The 15,195-nt window shown below is 41.4% G+C and overlaps 2 protein-coding genes and 1 pseudogene across 2 annotated transcripts; 1 reads left to right on the top strand and 2 right to left on the bottom strand.

Moving 5' to 3' along the window:
- Positions 1 to 428: 428 nt before the first annotated feature.
- On the bottom strand, positions 429 to 5,736 carry si:dkeyp-51f12.3 (uncharacterized protein LOC107988041 homolog). The gene is made up of 3 exons (XM_061078315.1): positions 5,608 to 5,736; positions 5,194 to 5,489; positions 429 to 1,588 (listed from the first exon to the last, which is right to left on the bottom strand). The coding sequence occupies exons 2-3, from the start codon at positions 5,457 to 5,459 to the stop codon at positions 1,429 to 1,431; spliced, it is 426 nt and encodes a 141-aa protein (XP_060934298.1). The 5' UTR covers positions 5,460 to 5,489; positions 5,608 to 5,736; the 3' UTR covers positions 429 to 1,428.
- On the top strand, positions 5,458 to 9,035 carry LOC133011192 (uncharacterized; annotated as a pseudogene).
- Positions 9,036 to 11,575: 2,540 nt separating this feature from the next.
- Positions 11,576 to 14,074, bottom strand: si:dkeyp-51f12.2 (uncharacterized protein LOC100151460 homolog). Its single transcript, XM_061077527.1, has 2 exons — positions 13,767 to 14,074; positions 11,576 to 11,813 (listed from the first exon to the last, which is right to left on the bottom strand). The coding sequence occupies exons 1-2, from the start codon at positions 14,072 to 14,074 to the stop codon at positions 11,576 to 11,578; spliced, it is 546 nt and encodes a 181-aa protein (XP_060933510.1).
- Positions 14,075 to 15,195: the final 1,121 nt, after the last annotated feature.

The raw sequence follows: 15,195 nt of genomic DNA, 5'->3' as shown, positions 1-15,195 counted from the left end.
ATATAATGAACGCCCGCTTGTCCGTGGGCCATTAGTGTTTGTGAATGTGCAGCAGTACCTTTGCTCTGTTGCTTCAGCTGAAGTACAAATTAGATCCTCTGGATTTTTCTCCTGAATCTGAGCAGCCAAAGGGACCTGAACACACACTCTCCATTAACAAATCAATTTTTGCTTGCTTGAGAGCATTCACACGATTCATTCTTTCTATCTTTCTGTCTCTACCTTGGGATAGCACTGGCACAGGCTCCATGTAGTCCCGACACACACCATGGTGACGCCCAGGACACACATGGTGGCATAGACGTGCGGTCGCTCCTGAGTCATGATGAAGAGGCCGACCGCCACCACACACAGGCCTGCCACTATCAGCCCGTAGCGATACGGCTTCCCCTCTACCATCGCTGCAAGCGCCTGCTGGCTGAAGCTACAGCCAGAAAAAGAACTGGTGTGTTGTTGTGTCAGGACTTGAAGGTGAGGGCGGAGGAAACGCAGCCGGGGTTCCACTCTGCTGCTTATTACAGCCTGCAGACAGCTGGGTCAGGTCAGGTATAATATTGCAGGTGAGTGTGTTTACCCAATAGGTCACCTTGCCTCGAGCTGCAGGCAAAAAGGACACTCGCGACTCAGCTGCTGCACAGCACTGAGTTAGTGTTTGTTTGGTTTGGGAAATTATTTTAAATGGGACAGCGTAAACCCTTCCCCACATCGCTTCTCCCCTAAATATAAACAACCCGTCCAATCCACCATCATTGTTTTGAAGAGCGACACCACCCAAAGAGAGCTCCGGTGAGTATCTGCAGTTTATAGGAACATCACAACACCAAACAGGGGACATACTGGTAACAAAGCAGGTTGATAAATAACACTATACTGTTAACATTCCGCTGTCACTGGTTAAGGCACCTTGCGTTGGAGTAAGCTATCAAAAACTCGTGTGCAGCGTTATGACAGGAAAGAGTGCAGATACAAAGAGAAGCCTTGAGGAAAGACCTTGTGTTCCAAGAGAAGTGCAGCCACAGTAATAGATCACATAAGTTCAAGCAGGCCCAAACAAATCAGAGTTAGCTGTCTACAGGAGTCTCCGAGCCAATCTGGTGACCCGCTTCTCTTGAGTTTGCTGTGAAAGCTACATGACGCTGGTCTGAACACGGACGCTTAGTGTACAGTGAAGCAGCTGTAGTGGTCATTTCAATTCATTCCACCAACAATCCCAACAACACACATGTAGTTGACATGGAGGCCAGGCTGTGGTTCGGTTTCGTACATCTTTAACCAGCCGTGGTCTCTTCTTGTTCCTCGGCTTGTGCTTTGGATCAAGGCACAACAGGCCCCAGGCAGCGAGTTCACCGATAGCACGGAGTGTTGGTTACAGGTTCTCACTGAGAAGACAGAAGGCACCGGCACAAAGTCAAGATGTCCGACCAGAGGTTACAGCTGCTCGCTCTGCTCCTGGCTCTTCATCACTGTGTCGTAGGAGGGAGGCGGCTCCATGGTCCAGGGGGGTGGGGTGGACGGGAGGGGGGGCTCAGGCTCCGGTCTCTGTCCGACAGAGTCCGCTGACATCTCCCGACGAATTCGATCCAACCTCCTGAAGGCAAGGAAAAGCAAAGAGAAGTTACTTACTTCAAACCCAACTTTAACTGGCGCTACGAATCATTTCAGCTTTTATAAACTGACAATCAGCTCCTCTCAGTGATTAAAGTCAACCTAACCCCTCAAATTATAGCACTAACACCTCAGCCAATAATCAATTTGTAACAATATTTACCCTGTAACTTAGAACACAAATCTTCCACTCATTTCAGCCTTCATCCTTTCATCTCTTTTCACTTAAACTGAGACTCCTTTCTGTGAATACATTTCATCTAATACTTAACTAACCCTAACTCTTTTAAATTTGAATACTTTCTTTACAGTTTTATTCACCAGACTTATAACTCCTCGTTGTCTGTATATGGATTGAAATCTGGACATTGAGACTGTGTGAGACACCTACACACACATCCTCACCTCTTTTCTATTCTTTGGTTATTTTTTGTTGACTATGTAAACATGTAAAGTCAAGTCCAACATGTCCTTCAGTGTTCTCTTATTTCCTGTTCCAAATGGCAGCTTTTTCATACGTACTCACTACAAAGTACTCAGAACTCTGCTTATTGTTACAGTCCTATAGTTCCAAACCTGTTGTGTGTTCGTTCAGTGATTCTTGAGAAACTTGAGTCCAATGACGACAGTTGCACTTAGAGAAATAGTTAAATAATCAGAACCAACCAGACAGGCTTAAAAATAGAGACACCCTCCTCCTACCTAGCTAGCTACCCATCTACATTCATGAGAAATATGAAAGCAGAAATTGTGTTTACTGTTTACGAGATGGGCACAGCCGTACAAGTCCACATCCAGAAATACTGTTTAAATATTTCTTTTTTCCACCTAAAAAATGTCAACTTCTCTTAGCAACTGACTGATGCAGATATGAATGAAGTGTAGCAAAATGAAATGGATGGAACCAGGCTGCTTCAACTTCAGCTCACTATGCTACATTTCTTTCCTCCATCCTTCCTGCACACTCCTCTGACAGTCTCCCTTCAGCTGCTTCTTCATTCACATTTCCCGCCGAAGGTGCATTCTCCAGCTTTCACGTTTTATTTTCCCAGTGGGGATTTTGTTTCAATATTCTAATACCTAAAACAAACCCTTTAAATGGTTTGTCCACTTCCTGAGTCTCAGGTTTAAAAGAGAGTTCAGACTTGAAAGTGCTGCTTGTTGTGAGTTTGGTCAGCTCAGGGTGTGGAGGTAGAAAGGCTCCTGATGATGGAAGCAGTGCATCTGGCAGCTCTCTTCAAAAGGCCGGAACAAAGAGCAGAACACGTCTTGTCCCAATGAGCAGGCTATCGCAGATCGCCTCAGACGATGCCAGGGGGAGTCTGTCAGCCACATGCATGTGTCTGCTGTTTTCTCCATGACCTACTTCTATAATCAGCTCATAATCACAAAAACCTGCTGCTCTCCTATTCTTAGTGTCACAGTGTTTTCAAGTTGCTGGCGCCCTCCTCTGTTCTTTGTCAAACTTGGCTCTTAACCTAACACATGATGGTGTGTCCAAGGGATCTGTTCAACAACAACAGTGTTTGTCAGTTCTTCTCCCAGGATGGTGAGCTCTGCAATGTGTCCGTATGTGTGTGTGTATTTGTCTTGAAAAACACAAGTGAAGCTGGAAGTTACTCACTTTGACTGTTAAAATAACAACTGTATGTGACTATGGACCACATGGCTGCTCCCCAAAAGTGAACCCTGGGCATCTTCACTTCCCCCTGGTGGCTGGCTGCAGTATCTGTCATATACCCCACTTCCTCATTGTTAGTGGATGAGACCAAAGGACCAAACTTGTAGCCAAACTACACATCATGTAAGTTTTTATCAAAGATTGTTGACATTTATGTGAATTAATTATTGACATTAATGCTCCTGAAAGTTTAGTTTTAATTAGTTACTCAAAGCTATGAAAACGGGTGAATCGTCAGGATTAACAGCAAAGACTGACTTGCGATTGGATGACCTGGATCCTGCAGCTGAAATGGCAGTCTGACCCTAACCCTGTGATTTAAAATGTGGCAGAGTTTGTTTGATAACCACCATGTACTTAATAAATACGTTGTTCGAAGTGCAAACCTTTTCATGCCCCCCTTGGGATGAATTGTAATACCTTAAATTCATATCTAGCATCATTAGATCAAAACTCTAACTTTAACTTGAAACTTTGGTTTCACCACCAGATCCCTTTAAAACTCTTTTCCATCCATATCAGCAGCCTTTTGTGAGAATTCACTAATAATAGCATACTAACACTCAAAACTAAGTCAGTGAATTTGATCAACATACCGTCTAACCATCACTATGTTAGTATTATTACTTTGAGTACCTTAGTACTTTTAGGATTTAGCTCAAAGCACTGCATTGCCTATAGAGCCTCACAAAGATGCTTTTTTAGACAATTCCCTGTGGTAGTTGGTCGCTTTAGAATTTGTGAACAGATGTCAGTAAAAAGTGAATCTTACAAACATTTCTTTGATGTCTATCAGATGAATTTATGTGATTGTTCAATAGCTGACTAATGTTTGGCTAGACTGCACTCAGGCTATGGTTAGACGTAAACTTTCACTGTTTCAGCCAAGACGTCAGGTTTACGTACAGACTGACATATAATTAAATCACTGTTTATCTGTCCCACGTCACAGTTCACATGCTCCTCTGTGCACGAGGACCTTTTCTGTCAGCCCCCCCCCCCCCACACTCTGTGGAACAACCTCCCTGAGGAGATCCGTCTGGAAAACCCCTTTTAAAATCATCTTAAAGACAAATTCTCGTTCTCCTAGTTCTGATCTTACCAACAATTTTACAATGTTTTATTTTATCTTTTTACCCTTTTTTTTATTAGTAACCCTTTCTATTTTTGCATTTGTGCTGTAATGCTGTGATCTTCGATTTACTTATTAGTTACTTACTTAGTTTCCCAATCTTTGCTTTTTTTTGGTTTGCCTTCAATTCGTCATTTTGAACTTGTAAAGTACTTTATAACTGTGTTATGAAAGGTGCTATAATACTTTTTATTGTTATTATTATTGAAGACATGAAGTGGTCTTTTTTAGCCCATCATACATCCTTCTGACCCCCTGTGATGAACCCTGGGACTCCACTGGGGAGATTGTCTATGTTCCCACATTTTTAATATTCATTACAAAATTAGGCCCTATGTTCCTACAGTTCCCACATTTCTACCCCTGCCTGGTAGTAAAGGGTTCACCATTCCGTAGCTGGGGAACCCTTACCTTAACCCTAACCCTCTCTTGAGCTCAACACTGCTAACCCTAACCCTAACCCTAATTTTCAGAAATATCTAGAAATCTGGGAACATAGGGCTGTGGGAACATCGGGACTAATTTTTCAAAATAAATCTGGGAACATAGGTCTGTGGGAACATAAGGCTTAATTTTCAAAATTGTAACTGAAAAAAAAATCCTTAGAAATGTGGGAACATAGGGCTGACCCCCTCCACTAAGGGCCCCTAACCCCGGGTGGAGAACCATCCCACACACTTTCTGAGACTAACTTACATTCAAACATCTTACGAGCCCAAGTTTCTAAAGCCCTGTCACTAGTCTGATGCAACACGGGGAGCACTGAGTGGACCACCTCTGTATGGCCAGAGCCTGCGGCGGGCTGAAGCGTGTGCCCGTGCGGGGGTGCAGGAGGAAGTGTCCGGGCACCGCCACCTGGATGTTCTGCATGGCCATGAAGAGCACGCTGACCAGCAGGCTCAGACCCGCCATGCCCAGGAAGGCCCCGACCACGAAGAACGGGACGGACTGGAAGGGCAGCGCCACGCCCAGGACCGAGACCCCGCCGACAAGCAACAGGAAGACCCCCACAAACAGCAGCGTCCTCCTGGGCTGAGGCATGTCCAGCTGCTCCTACACCTCCGCGGGGGTCTGCAGGGGAGAGGAGGGGAGAGACAGCGCCGCCAGGAGGAGGGAGTGGAGGTGAGATGGAGAGAAACAGATGTGTGACTCCTGGGAGTGAATGCAACATGTCTTCACACATCTGTACCTGAGAGGAAGCGAGGAGGCGACCGGCGGAGAACGTCTTCATCTCTCTTCTCGTTCCCATCGACTCCAGCTGTTGTCGCGAAGCGGCTTCCTCCCTGGAAGAAAAGGAAGAAGTGACAAACTCCGGGAAACAGAAAGCGCCTCAGAGAGGGATCGGAGCCGCCGCCCCGCCCCCCCCCCCCCCCGGTCAGGATGCGCCTCCCCGCCGCCGCGTCGCCCGCTCGGACTCTTCTTCGTCGTTTTTTAAAGTTTTTTTAAGGGCGGGTGTCAACCAGTGTATTCGGTATATGACCGCCACCTACTGATCCGGAGTGTAGAGCGGTGATTAAAATCTACCTATTAATTCAATTTGAATGGAAGTGTATTACATTCACTGACAAAATACAATAAACTGAGTTTTTTTCAATTAAAGAGATAGTCCACCCCAAAATGAAAAGGCACTCACTCACCAATATGCCGATGAAGAGATGGTGGAAGTGTTTGGGTCGACTAAACACTTATGAAGTCTCAGGGATACACCTGAAGTAGTGTTTATTGCATCATCTTTATTTCTTTGATTATTAATGATTATTGGTTTGTTGCATTGTGTTACATTCATATGCTGCAGGTATTTGTTTAAGAGATTTACATTTTGACTTCTTCCTTGTTGGCTTATTCAAGCCATGTTGGGAGTTTGGGTGTTTTCAACAACTTCCAAGTTTGCAATATCATTTGCAAATTGCATTGACAAGTATTGTTATCAACGGGAGTCTGGAGAGATACCAAAACACGATAAAGATGTATAAACAGTAGGGCTGGGCAACGATTAAAAGTTTTAATCGCGATTAATCGCATGATTTCCCTGATTAATCACGATTAATCGCATTTGTATACGCAAAATCCAATAATGAATTAAAAAGTAGTGTATAGCGCAATTTTATTTTCAATGTTCTGCCATATGAACGAAAGTGCCATAACATTTGTTGTGTAAACACTTTTAACATCAGCATTTAATACAGTAGCAGTTAAATAACATATTCAGTGTAAATCTCAACTTAACAATGTTATCAAAGCAAATACAAAATTAAAGCTCAATGCCACTGCCAGGGCATTAATGTTATCCTCTTCGTTATGAAAAATGTATACTCCTCCCTGCGTCTAACGTAGTCTGCCGAAGCCTCGCTCCGCTCGCTGTTTCGTTGAGTGATTTGCTGATATCGACTGTGTGTTTTGCATTTAGGTGATCTTTTAGACTGGAAGTACTCCGGTGATAAGAAAATTCACCTTGGCAGTGGCTACAAATTACTTTGGTTCTGTTGACTCCGCCGTCTGGAAGAACTTTAAAATGAAAATGGCCATGTAAAAGCCCCGTGCCCTTATCCATGGTTGTTTATCCGCCAATTATTTTCTTTTTTCCGGTTCCGCAGCAGTCAGCAACAGACTTTCACAAAATAAAAGCCTGACTTTCACAATAAAACAATAAATAATCAAACCTGAGTTAATGCGAGATAAAATAATTGTCTGAGTTAAATAAGTGATGAGTTAACTCGATTAAAACGAGTTAACTTGCCCAGCCCTAATAAACAGTAAAAATACTGATGTGATCCTTTAAAAGCGTGAGATTCTATCCTTACAACAGGCCAAGTTGTGAAACTAATGGCTGGCGGTGGAGTGAGCAGTGGAAAAACATCTGGTCAGATGAGTCAAGTAAATGGTGACCAATGCTTCATATCTTGCCTCCGTGCTGCTCCTGTGGTGTCATCCACGTGTCCATAAGTCCCCACATTTAAATTCAACTCGAAAAGCTTCATTTACACCATTTGGCCTAAATGTTCTCTGTTCTCCTCCTCCTACTGCTGCAGTGAGAACTTGGGAGTATCGCGAGAACTCCCGATAGCTGAAGTAACTAAGAGGAGGATAACAGCAGACATTCAGGCATTTAGGCTGTTTATTCAATTTGATTCATCTTTAGCATCATGGGTCCAAATTGCATCATAGTCAAAACTGCTCTTCCTTGTGCTGTTAACAACACACTTACCAAGTGTGAAGCTGATAAGATGAATGGTTTGCAAGAGAGTCAAATGTTTGTGTAATTAGTAGGTAAATGAAAAGGAGAAGCAGTTTAATAACTGACTGTAGCCTTCACAGTTCTGAAATCACAAACCCACATGATCTCTTCACTTTCTGCCTGAGGGCCTCAGATGTCCTTTGATTAATTAAATAAATCTATTCTATATAGTGTCATATTGAAGCCATAGACACAGTATTTTTATGGATCCACCATTTTGTCAGATGGAAAATCTCAAAAGATTTATGCAGCATTTTATTCACATTTTCCAAGACTCCAGCCCACTTTAAGCTGTAATTTTTACACTCCAGCAATGGATTGTAGCCTCAAATCACAGAGTCCAGGTGTTTGACGATGAGGATGTTATATAATCTACTGCAGATTTCACTGCTTAAGATATGTTGTCGTTCGTCACTGTTTAATTAAATAAAGTTAGTTAAGTCAATTAAACAGAAGAGGATCTGTGTCTCAACCTTGTCCTCGCACAACTGGGGTACATCAAGGTTCCGTCCTGGGTCCCCTCCTCTTCTGTCTGTACACCAACTCTCTTGTGTCATTCACTCACATGTATATGCTGATGACACCAAACTAATCCTCTCTTTTCCCCAATCTGAAACACAGGTAGCAGCACACGTCTCTGCTTGTCTGACTGACATCTTAGTAGATGTCTGCACACCACCTGAAAATTAACTTTGACAAGACTGAACTACTTTTCCTTCCAGGGAAAAGCTCTCCCACCCAGGACCTGACCATTACCTTTGACAACTCCATGTTAGCCCCCACCCAGACTGCTAGGAACCTGGGTGTGACACTCGACAGTAAACTCTCCATTACTGCCAACATTACTGCAACAACACGTTCCTGTAGATTCATGCTGCACAACATCAGAATAATTCGTCCCCTTCTCACTCAGAAGGCGATGCAGGTTCTGGCCCAGGCCCTGGTCATCTCACGTCTAGACTACTGTTACTCCCTCCTGGCAGGTCTACCTGCTCGTGCCATCCGACCACTGCAGCTCATCCAGAATGCAGCAGCTTGACTGGTCTTTAACTTAAATTCAATCACACTACTCCGCTCCTTTGCTCCCATCACTGGTTACCAGTGGCTGCCTGCATCCGTTTCAAAACATTAACACTTTCGTACCATGCTGCGAACGGCTCTGGTCCAGTCTACATCCAGAACATGGTCAAACGTTACACCCCAGTCTGTTCACTCCGCTCTGCTTCGGCCAATCGGCTCGTTGCTCCTTCAAACACTCATCAAAATCACGACTGTTTGCTGTCCTGGCTCCTAAATGGTGGAATGAGCTCCCCATCGACATCCGGACAGCAGAAAGTCTACACATCTTCTGCCGCAAACTAAAAATACACCTCTTCCGACTATACCTTGAATAAAATGTTTAACTAACAATTTAGTAGCACTTAAATGGCCATTACTTATAGCACTTTGTAGTTTTGCTTTTTTGAAGAAATTGTACTTTCTTGATTCTTGTTGTTCTCGGTTTGTACCCTCGAGGTTGAATGCACTTATTGTAAGTTGCTTTGGATAAAAGCGTCAGCTAAATGTAAAGTAATGTCATGTAATGTAAACACATCATCAGAGGGGTTAATAACATTTCACAAGATTTTCCCTTGATAATTTTTCTTTCCCAGGAATAAAGCAGTTGTTATAAATGATTAATATCCGCTCTCCTCTGGCAGTGGTGTGTGTGTGTGTGTATTTGTGGTCCTCTACATTTCTGAATTTTATTGTAGAGGTAATGAAAGCCGAGGGACTCCTCTTCTTCCTCTGCACAAAAAAAATCAATACAGTAAATGTGTGATGGCTGACTATAACATATACTGTGCATTTTTATATACATTTTTAATCAACCTTGTATGCTTATCTTTTTTAATTGTAAATAATACATTACACACAATCTAATGCTTGGGAGTAGGCCAGGAAAAAAGTTATTGAGGATTTTTATGCATTTTCTACATTAAAAAAAGGAACATTTAAAATTGAAACAAGTTTTTCTGTTAAGATAAATTTTGAACTTCAATTTGAAGAAAGTTAATTAATTTGTATGTTCCCATCAAATAACTGTAGTTTATTTTAGCTGATCCAACAATTTTCTTTTTTGAGTGCAATCCTTTTCTTATTTTCAATAACTAACAATATCAAAATCAACCTGCAGAGGTTCCGAGCTGACTAACTCTAAGATAGTTTAACTTTCATAGTGTTTATTGCATCATCTTTATTTCTTTGATTATTAATGATTATTGTTTTGTTGCATTGTGTTACATTCATATGATGCAGGTATTTGTTTAAGAGATTTACATGTTGATCTCTTCCTTGTTGGCCTATTCAAGCCATGTTGGGAGTTTGGGTGTTTTCAACAACTTCCAAGTTTGCAATATCATTTGCAAATTGCATTGACAAGTATGGTTATCAATGAGAGTCTGGAGAGATAGAAAAACACGATAAAGATGTATAAACAGTAAAAAATACTGATGTGATCCTTTAAAACAGTGAGATTCTATCCTTACAACAGGCCAAGTTGTGATACTAATGCTGGTGGTGGAGTGAGCAGTGGAAAGACATCTGGTCAGATGAGTCATAGATCCGCTGCTTTCAACAAACTGATAAGTACATGTGGGGCACTCAAACTGAAAGACCTCCACAGGCTGGGTGTGCTGCCCAAAATGGATTTTCACATCTATCCTGTGGTGGAGCATGTTAATCCTGGGGGGAGGAAAACAATTCTTCAGTGACATTCTTGCTTCTCCCACTGGATTCCCAAGGATCACAGCATATAGACTAGAAATAGAGAAAACTATCTGCAGCCAGTTCAAGCCAGGATTTCGTCTGTGCTCCTCTAACAATTGCAGCTAATTCTGAAACTCACGTAGACATGGTAAATTAACATAATCTTAACTTCTGCTGGTTTTAAGCTCCATGTGAAACCACAAATTCCGTTTAAAACTCAAGTTTTTTATCAGTGTCAGATTCTATGTAAAGCCCTTTGGTTACCGCTCTAAAACAAGTATTTATTCATTTTCATGTTAATTGTAATTCAATTCTAATTAAGAACAATTCATTATGATAACTGAGAATAGGCCTGTCGTAGCAGTTTAACTTGTTCATCATTAAATACAAAGTGGGACAAGGAGATCATCAAATATATATATATATATTTTAAACACGGCATTATCCACATTCAGATGAATCTAACAATAATTTGATCTTTTGTGTATAATATCGAAACTGTTTGATTAAATTAATCCTCTTCAGTGTGACCATGCATCACATTGATGTCTGTAATTTGACTGTATATAAAATGGTCATAGACTCAGGTACCAGAAAGTGTAGCCAATGCAGAAGTTTGTGAAACTTGTATTTCCAGCAGAGGTCTTTACCACTGGTTGATAAAAGAAGTCAGTTTCTCTAGAATTCTGTGAGAAAATTACCCAACTTGATTTTTAACATAAGTAAATATTTACACACTGAGTTTATGGTTGAAATCACTAGATTTATGTCTATCTCAATACTACCATCTAATGTGTGCAGTTTGCAGGTGTAGGTGGGCGTGAAAGACAAAAAGGCCTGTTCTCAATATGACAAATTACTAACTGTAACTCTCTAACTAAGTTGTGCGCGATGTTTGTTAAATTTACTTTTATAATGTTCCCTAAGACACAGCTTATTGGTGGCTCCTTGATCAAACATCTTTATTTTCACCATATATTTGAACATTTGCTAACACCTGCTTTGTTATTACAGAAATCATGCTAGGACCCAAGAAAGAAGCATGCTCCAACTGTTTGAATACTTTTGTTGCTGTCAAAATACAGTTTCCATACAGTCTGATTTATCTCAGTCTCCGGTTCATTCATCTTTTGTTCTGATGAACAGAGGGGTGTGGCGTCCACGTCATCCAGCGTCACACCTCAAAGCTGATCTCTCTTGAGCGTCCAGACAGCAGCTCTGTCGCCAAGTGCGTGTCTGAGTACGCACGCCGCAGGTGTGTGGAGCTGCACGTGGTCTTGATGGCAACCTCATAGGGAGGCGGGGGTCCCAGCCAAGAAGGAGGGTGAGGCGTTGGACTGAAACCACCAGAGTCCATCGGAGGGTAGTCGAACTCCTCGCCACGAGTTCCATGCCTTTGGCGTTCCATCGTTCTGCAGAAAACAGAGGGAGGATGAACACAGGTGAAATAAAACCATGTTGAAGATGCTAGATATCAGATCCTGAATGTCAGGTGGTCGTGATCTGTTTGTTAAGATCTGTAATTCCTCTCATGGGTTTCACAGAACTATATTAGATATGTTGGCTGTGAGGGTTGATAAAAGTCTGATTAGGACAGCAATGGTCTGCACCGATGTCTTTTGTGTAAGCAAGGTTTATTTGCTGATATTTTACCAGTTTATTTGAGTAACTAGCAGACATCTAACCAGACCTGTTCTGTTTCAATGGTTTCATGAGTAAAAGGAACAGTTGGCAAACACACTTTCATAATGCCTGTGCATTACATATGATACAAGCAGCAATTTAGCCTAGCCTTGCATTAAAAAAATGGAAACATGGGGAAACAGCTAGTATAACAAGTTGTTTGGGACAACATTGTATTTTTTTAACTACACAGCCAACCTAAAATTATATTTCCAGCATTGAAGGAACAAAGAAGTTGTTGTATTTGACATGATTAATGGAGAAAGAACCAAATTATATTAATATATATAATAACGTGCTGCCAAATACAAAAAGCACCCTTTTAAGTAGTAAACGATACCTCTTATTGCATCAGTGGAGAAAATATCACTGACAACCAATGTAACAGGTCCTTGAAAGTAAGTCAGTATTCATAAAATTTAAGGAAAAGGAAGTCCCTGAACACCACTTTCTGTTCTTCCCTAACTCACTTCCTGCAGCTACTTGTTTTTTGACAGTAGATGGTACTGAGGAGAATATAAAAAAAACTGTCCTCATGCATACCAATTAATTGATTGATTTATCTTCTCTGTTTAATATTTCTTGTTTAGTTTGACACTTCATTCGTTTAAGATGTTGAACCAATAGACATAGATACTCTAAAATATGTGTTAGTTCCGCAGACAGGACTTGACTTCCAGGAGACAATTTGTTGTGAAGCAGGATGTTAAACGTTTCTCCTACCACTGGGATGTAATTCTTCTGAAGGAGATTGTTGAATCATTCTTTGAGCTGCCATCTTAATTATATTCCAACAAGGATCATTTTGACATCCTGTTTTAAGTAATCACGAAAGAGTCACCCCCCCTACAGAATATATATTCAGTATCTTAGAGAGATCACTCTAGCTACACAAGGAGCATAAGACAAGGTCAAAGAAACCTTTGGAAAATTCCATTTTGCAGCAAATACTTTGTGTTACAACTGTGTGCACAAATTTCTTCAGCAGCACAACTTTCATTCACATATGAACTATAATTTGTAAGATTTATTTTTTAATTTACAAATTAACATTACTTCATATTTGTAAATGCAATTACTCACATGCACTCAGAAGGTTATTTACAACTGCAGGCTGTGAAATCATTTGTGAACATCCTTTCACATCATTTATTAATGACCATACACTGCTAATGCCACACTTTTCCATTCTGTGTTCCTTTTTTTTTTTTTACATTTCCAACTATTCAAGTCATCAATTCAGTTTAGCTTAAGTCTAACATTTAGATAACTGAGGGCAGTATTTTAATCAGTTTCTATTATTCAAGCACAGTTTTTCTATGGATTTAAAGGTCCTTATGTAATTTGAAAAGATGACAAGTTAGAAGGAAAAGATTGAAAAGAGAGACGGAATTATTCGAAAAGGTGCGGCCATGTTCTGTGTACAAGCCCCTGGTACAGTTATTTGTGTGCCTGTAAAGCTCTATCCCAAAAGACATTAATGAAAAGTGATTTTAGAAACCTTGATTTGATCAAAACAGGAAGAATAAATTAGATATCAATGTTATCCTGTGTTTATCTCCAGTAACACCAATAGTTTGAGTCTTATATTTCTTCCTTTAGGATGAAATTGATGACACCTACTAATTCAGCTTGACCTGTGAAAAGCAGCAGTATGTAAAAGGCTAGCATCTTTCACCCACCTGGGCAGAAACACTGACTGGGACTCTGGGAAGCGGCTCCCTGGGGGTGTGAAGAGGGGATGGCTGCCAAAGTTGGGGTTGTCATATGGATAATGTGGGCACTCTGGGTCGAAGTCCGGGTGGTTGTAGTTCACGGCACTGTTCACTGCCCAGAAGAGCCCCAGGATGAGCATGACCACCCCCAGCACCACGCAGCAGAGGGAGAAAGCCTGCAGGCGGCTCTGGGACGAGGCCAGGAAGGCTGTGGATCCCCCGGTCACAATGAGGAAGGCTCCGATGAGGATAGCTCCGTGGTGCAGGGAAGGCATCCTCCTCCGGGACCGTGGGTGTTTCTGAGGTTACTGTGCAGGCTGGTATGGCCGGGATAGAGTCACTCACACACCAGCAGTCCCACACAGTGCGCTTCCCATGCGCTCTGACACTCACCGGACATCCAAGTGATTTACTCCACACTTACAGAAATCCTGTTATGACAAGGAAAAGCTCACCGAATCTTAATTTGTTCCCATCATTTCCATCCATAATGATAAAAAGTCATCTCAGATCCAGAAGTAAAGATGGAATTGATGTTTTCTTGGAAAATGATGAAAAAGAAATGAGTGGAGGCTTTGATGCGCATCAATGTGGAGAAGCTGTGTGTTTATCATCAGGGCAGATAGACGAGAGGACAGCAGAGCCCATTAAGAAATCTTTACTGGTGCCCCACCCTCCCTCTGTCTAATGTGTCTGAAGGGTACCACTTTAGCCCTGTGTGTGCGTGTGTGTGTGTGTGTGTGTGTGTGTGTGTGTGTGTCTGTGTGTGTGTGTGTGTGTGTGTGTGTGTGTGTGTGTGTGTGTGTGTGTGTGTGAGATAGCGAGAGACACACTCTTTAAACACAATAAGTTATTTGACATTTTGAAATACAGTGACATGAAGGCATCTACCCTTTTACAAAATATGATGTGTTGTAAGCTCATGTTAATAGTTTACTAAATTATAAATACAACGTTTTGGCAGTTTTGTCTTGAAAGACCACATTATGAAACAATTCTCATCATAACTTAAGATTCTTGACAAGTCTAAGTGTCTAATAAAGAGGCTCAGTTTTCAATACTTGAAATATCCCTACAGCTGTTATAATAATAATATAATCTGAACCACCTTTAAACAATATTAAAGGGTTAATTAGTATTTTACTTACCCATAGCTGTTTAGTTTACACATTTATTTAGACTTGCTAGTCTGTCACGACTGGATTTGATGTGATCTTGCAGGCTCTAAATCAGAATCTAGCTACAACTGAGAACTCTGAGGTCATGTCCTTTGTATTATATATGAATTTGAATCTGGGTTTGTCAGTTGGCACAGGTTACAAGAAGTTATTTATATCATAAACAAAATATAGATAAGTTAAATAGTGCATTAGTATATACATACATATAATATGAA

Source organism: Limanda limanda, chromosome 9 (assembly GCF_963576545.1).
Source record: "Limanda limanda chromosome 9, fLimLim1.1, whole genome shotgun sequence".
Lineage (NCBI taxonomy): Eukaryota > Metazoa > Chordata > Actinopteri > Pleuronectiformes > Pleuronectidae > Limanda > Limanda limanda.
The sequence above is the reverse complement of the archived record's forward strand: the minus strand, read 5'-3'. Positions and strand labels throughout refer to the sequence as shown.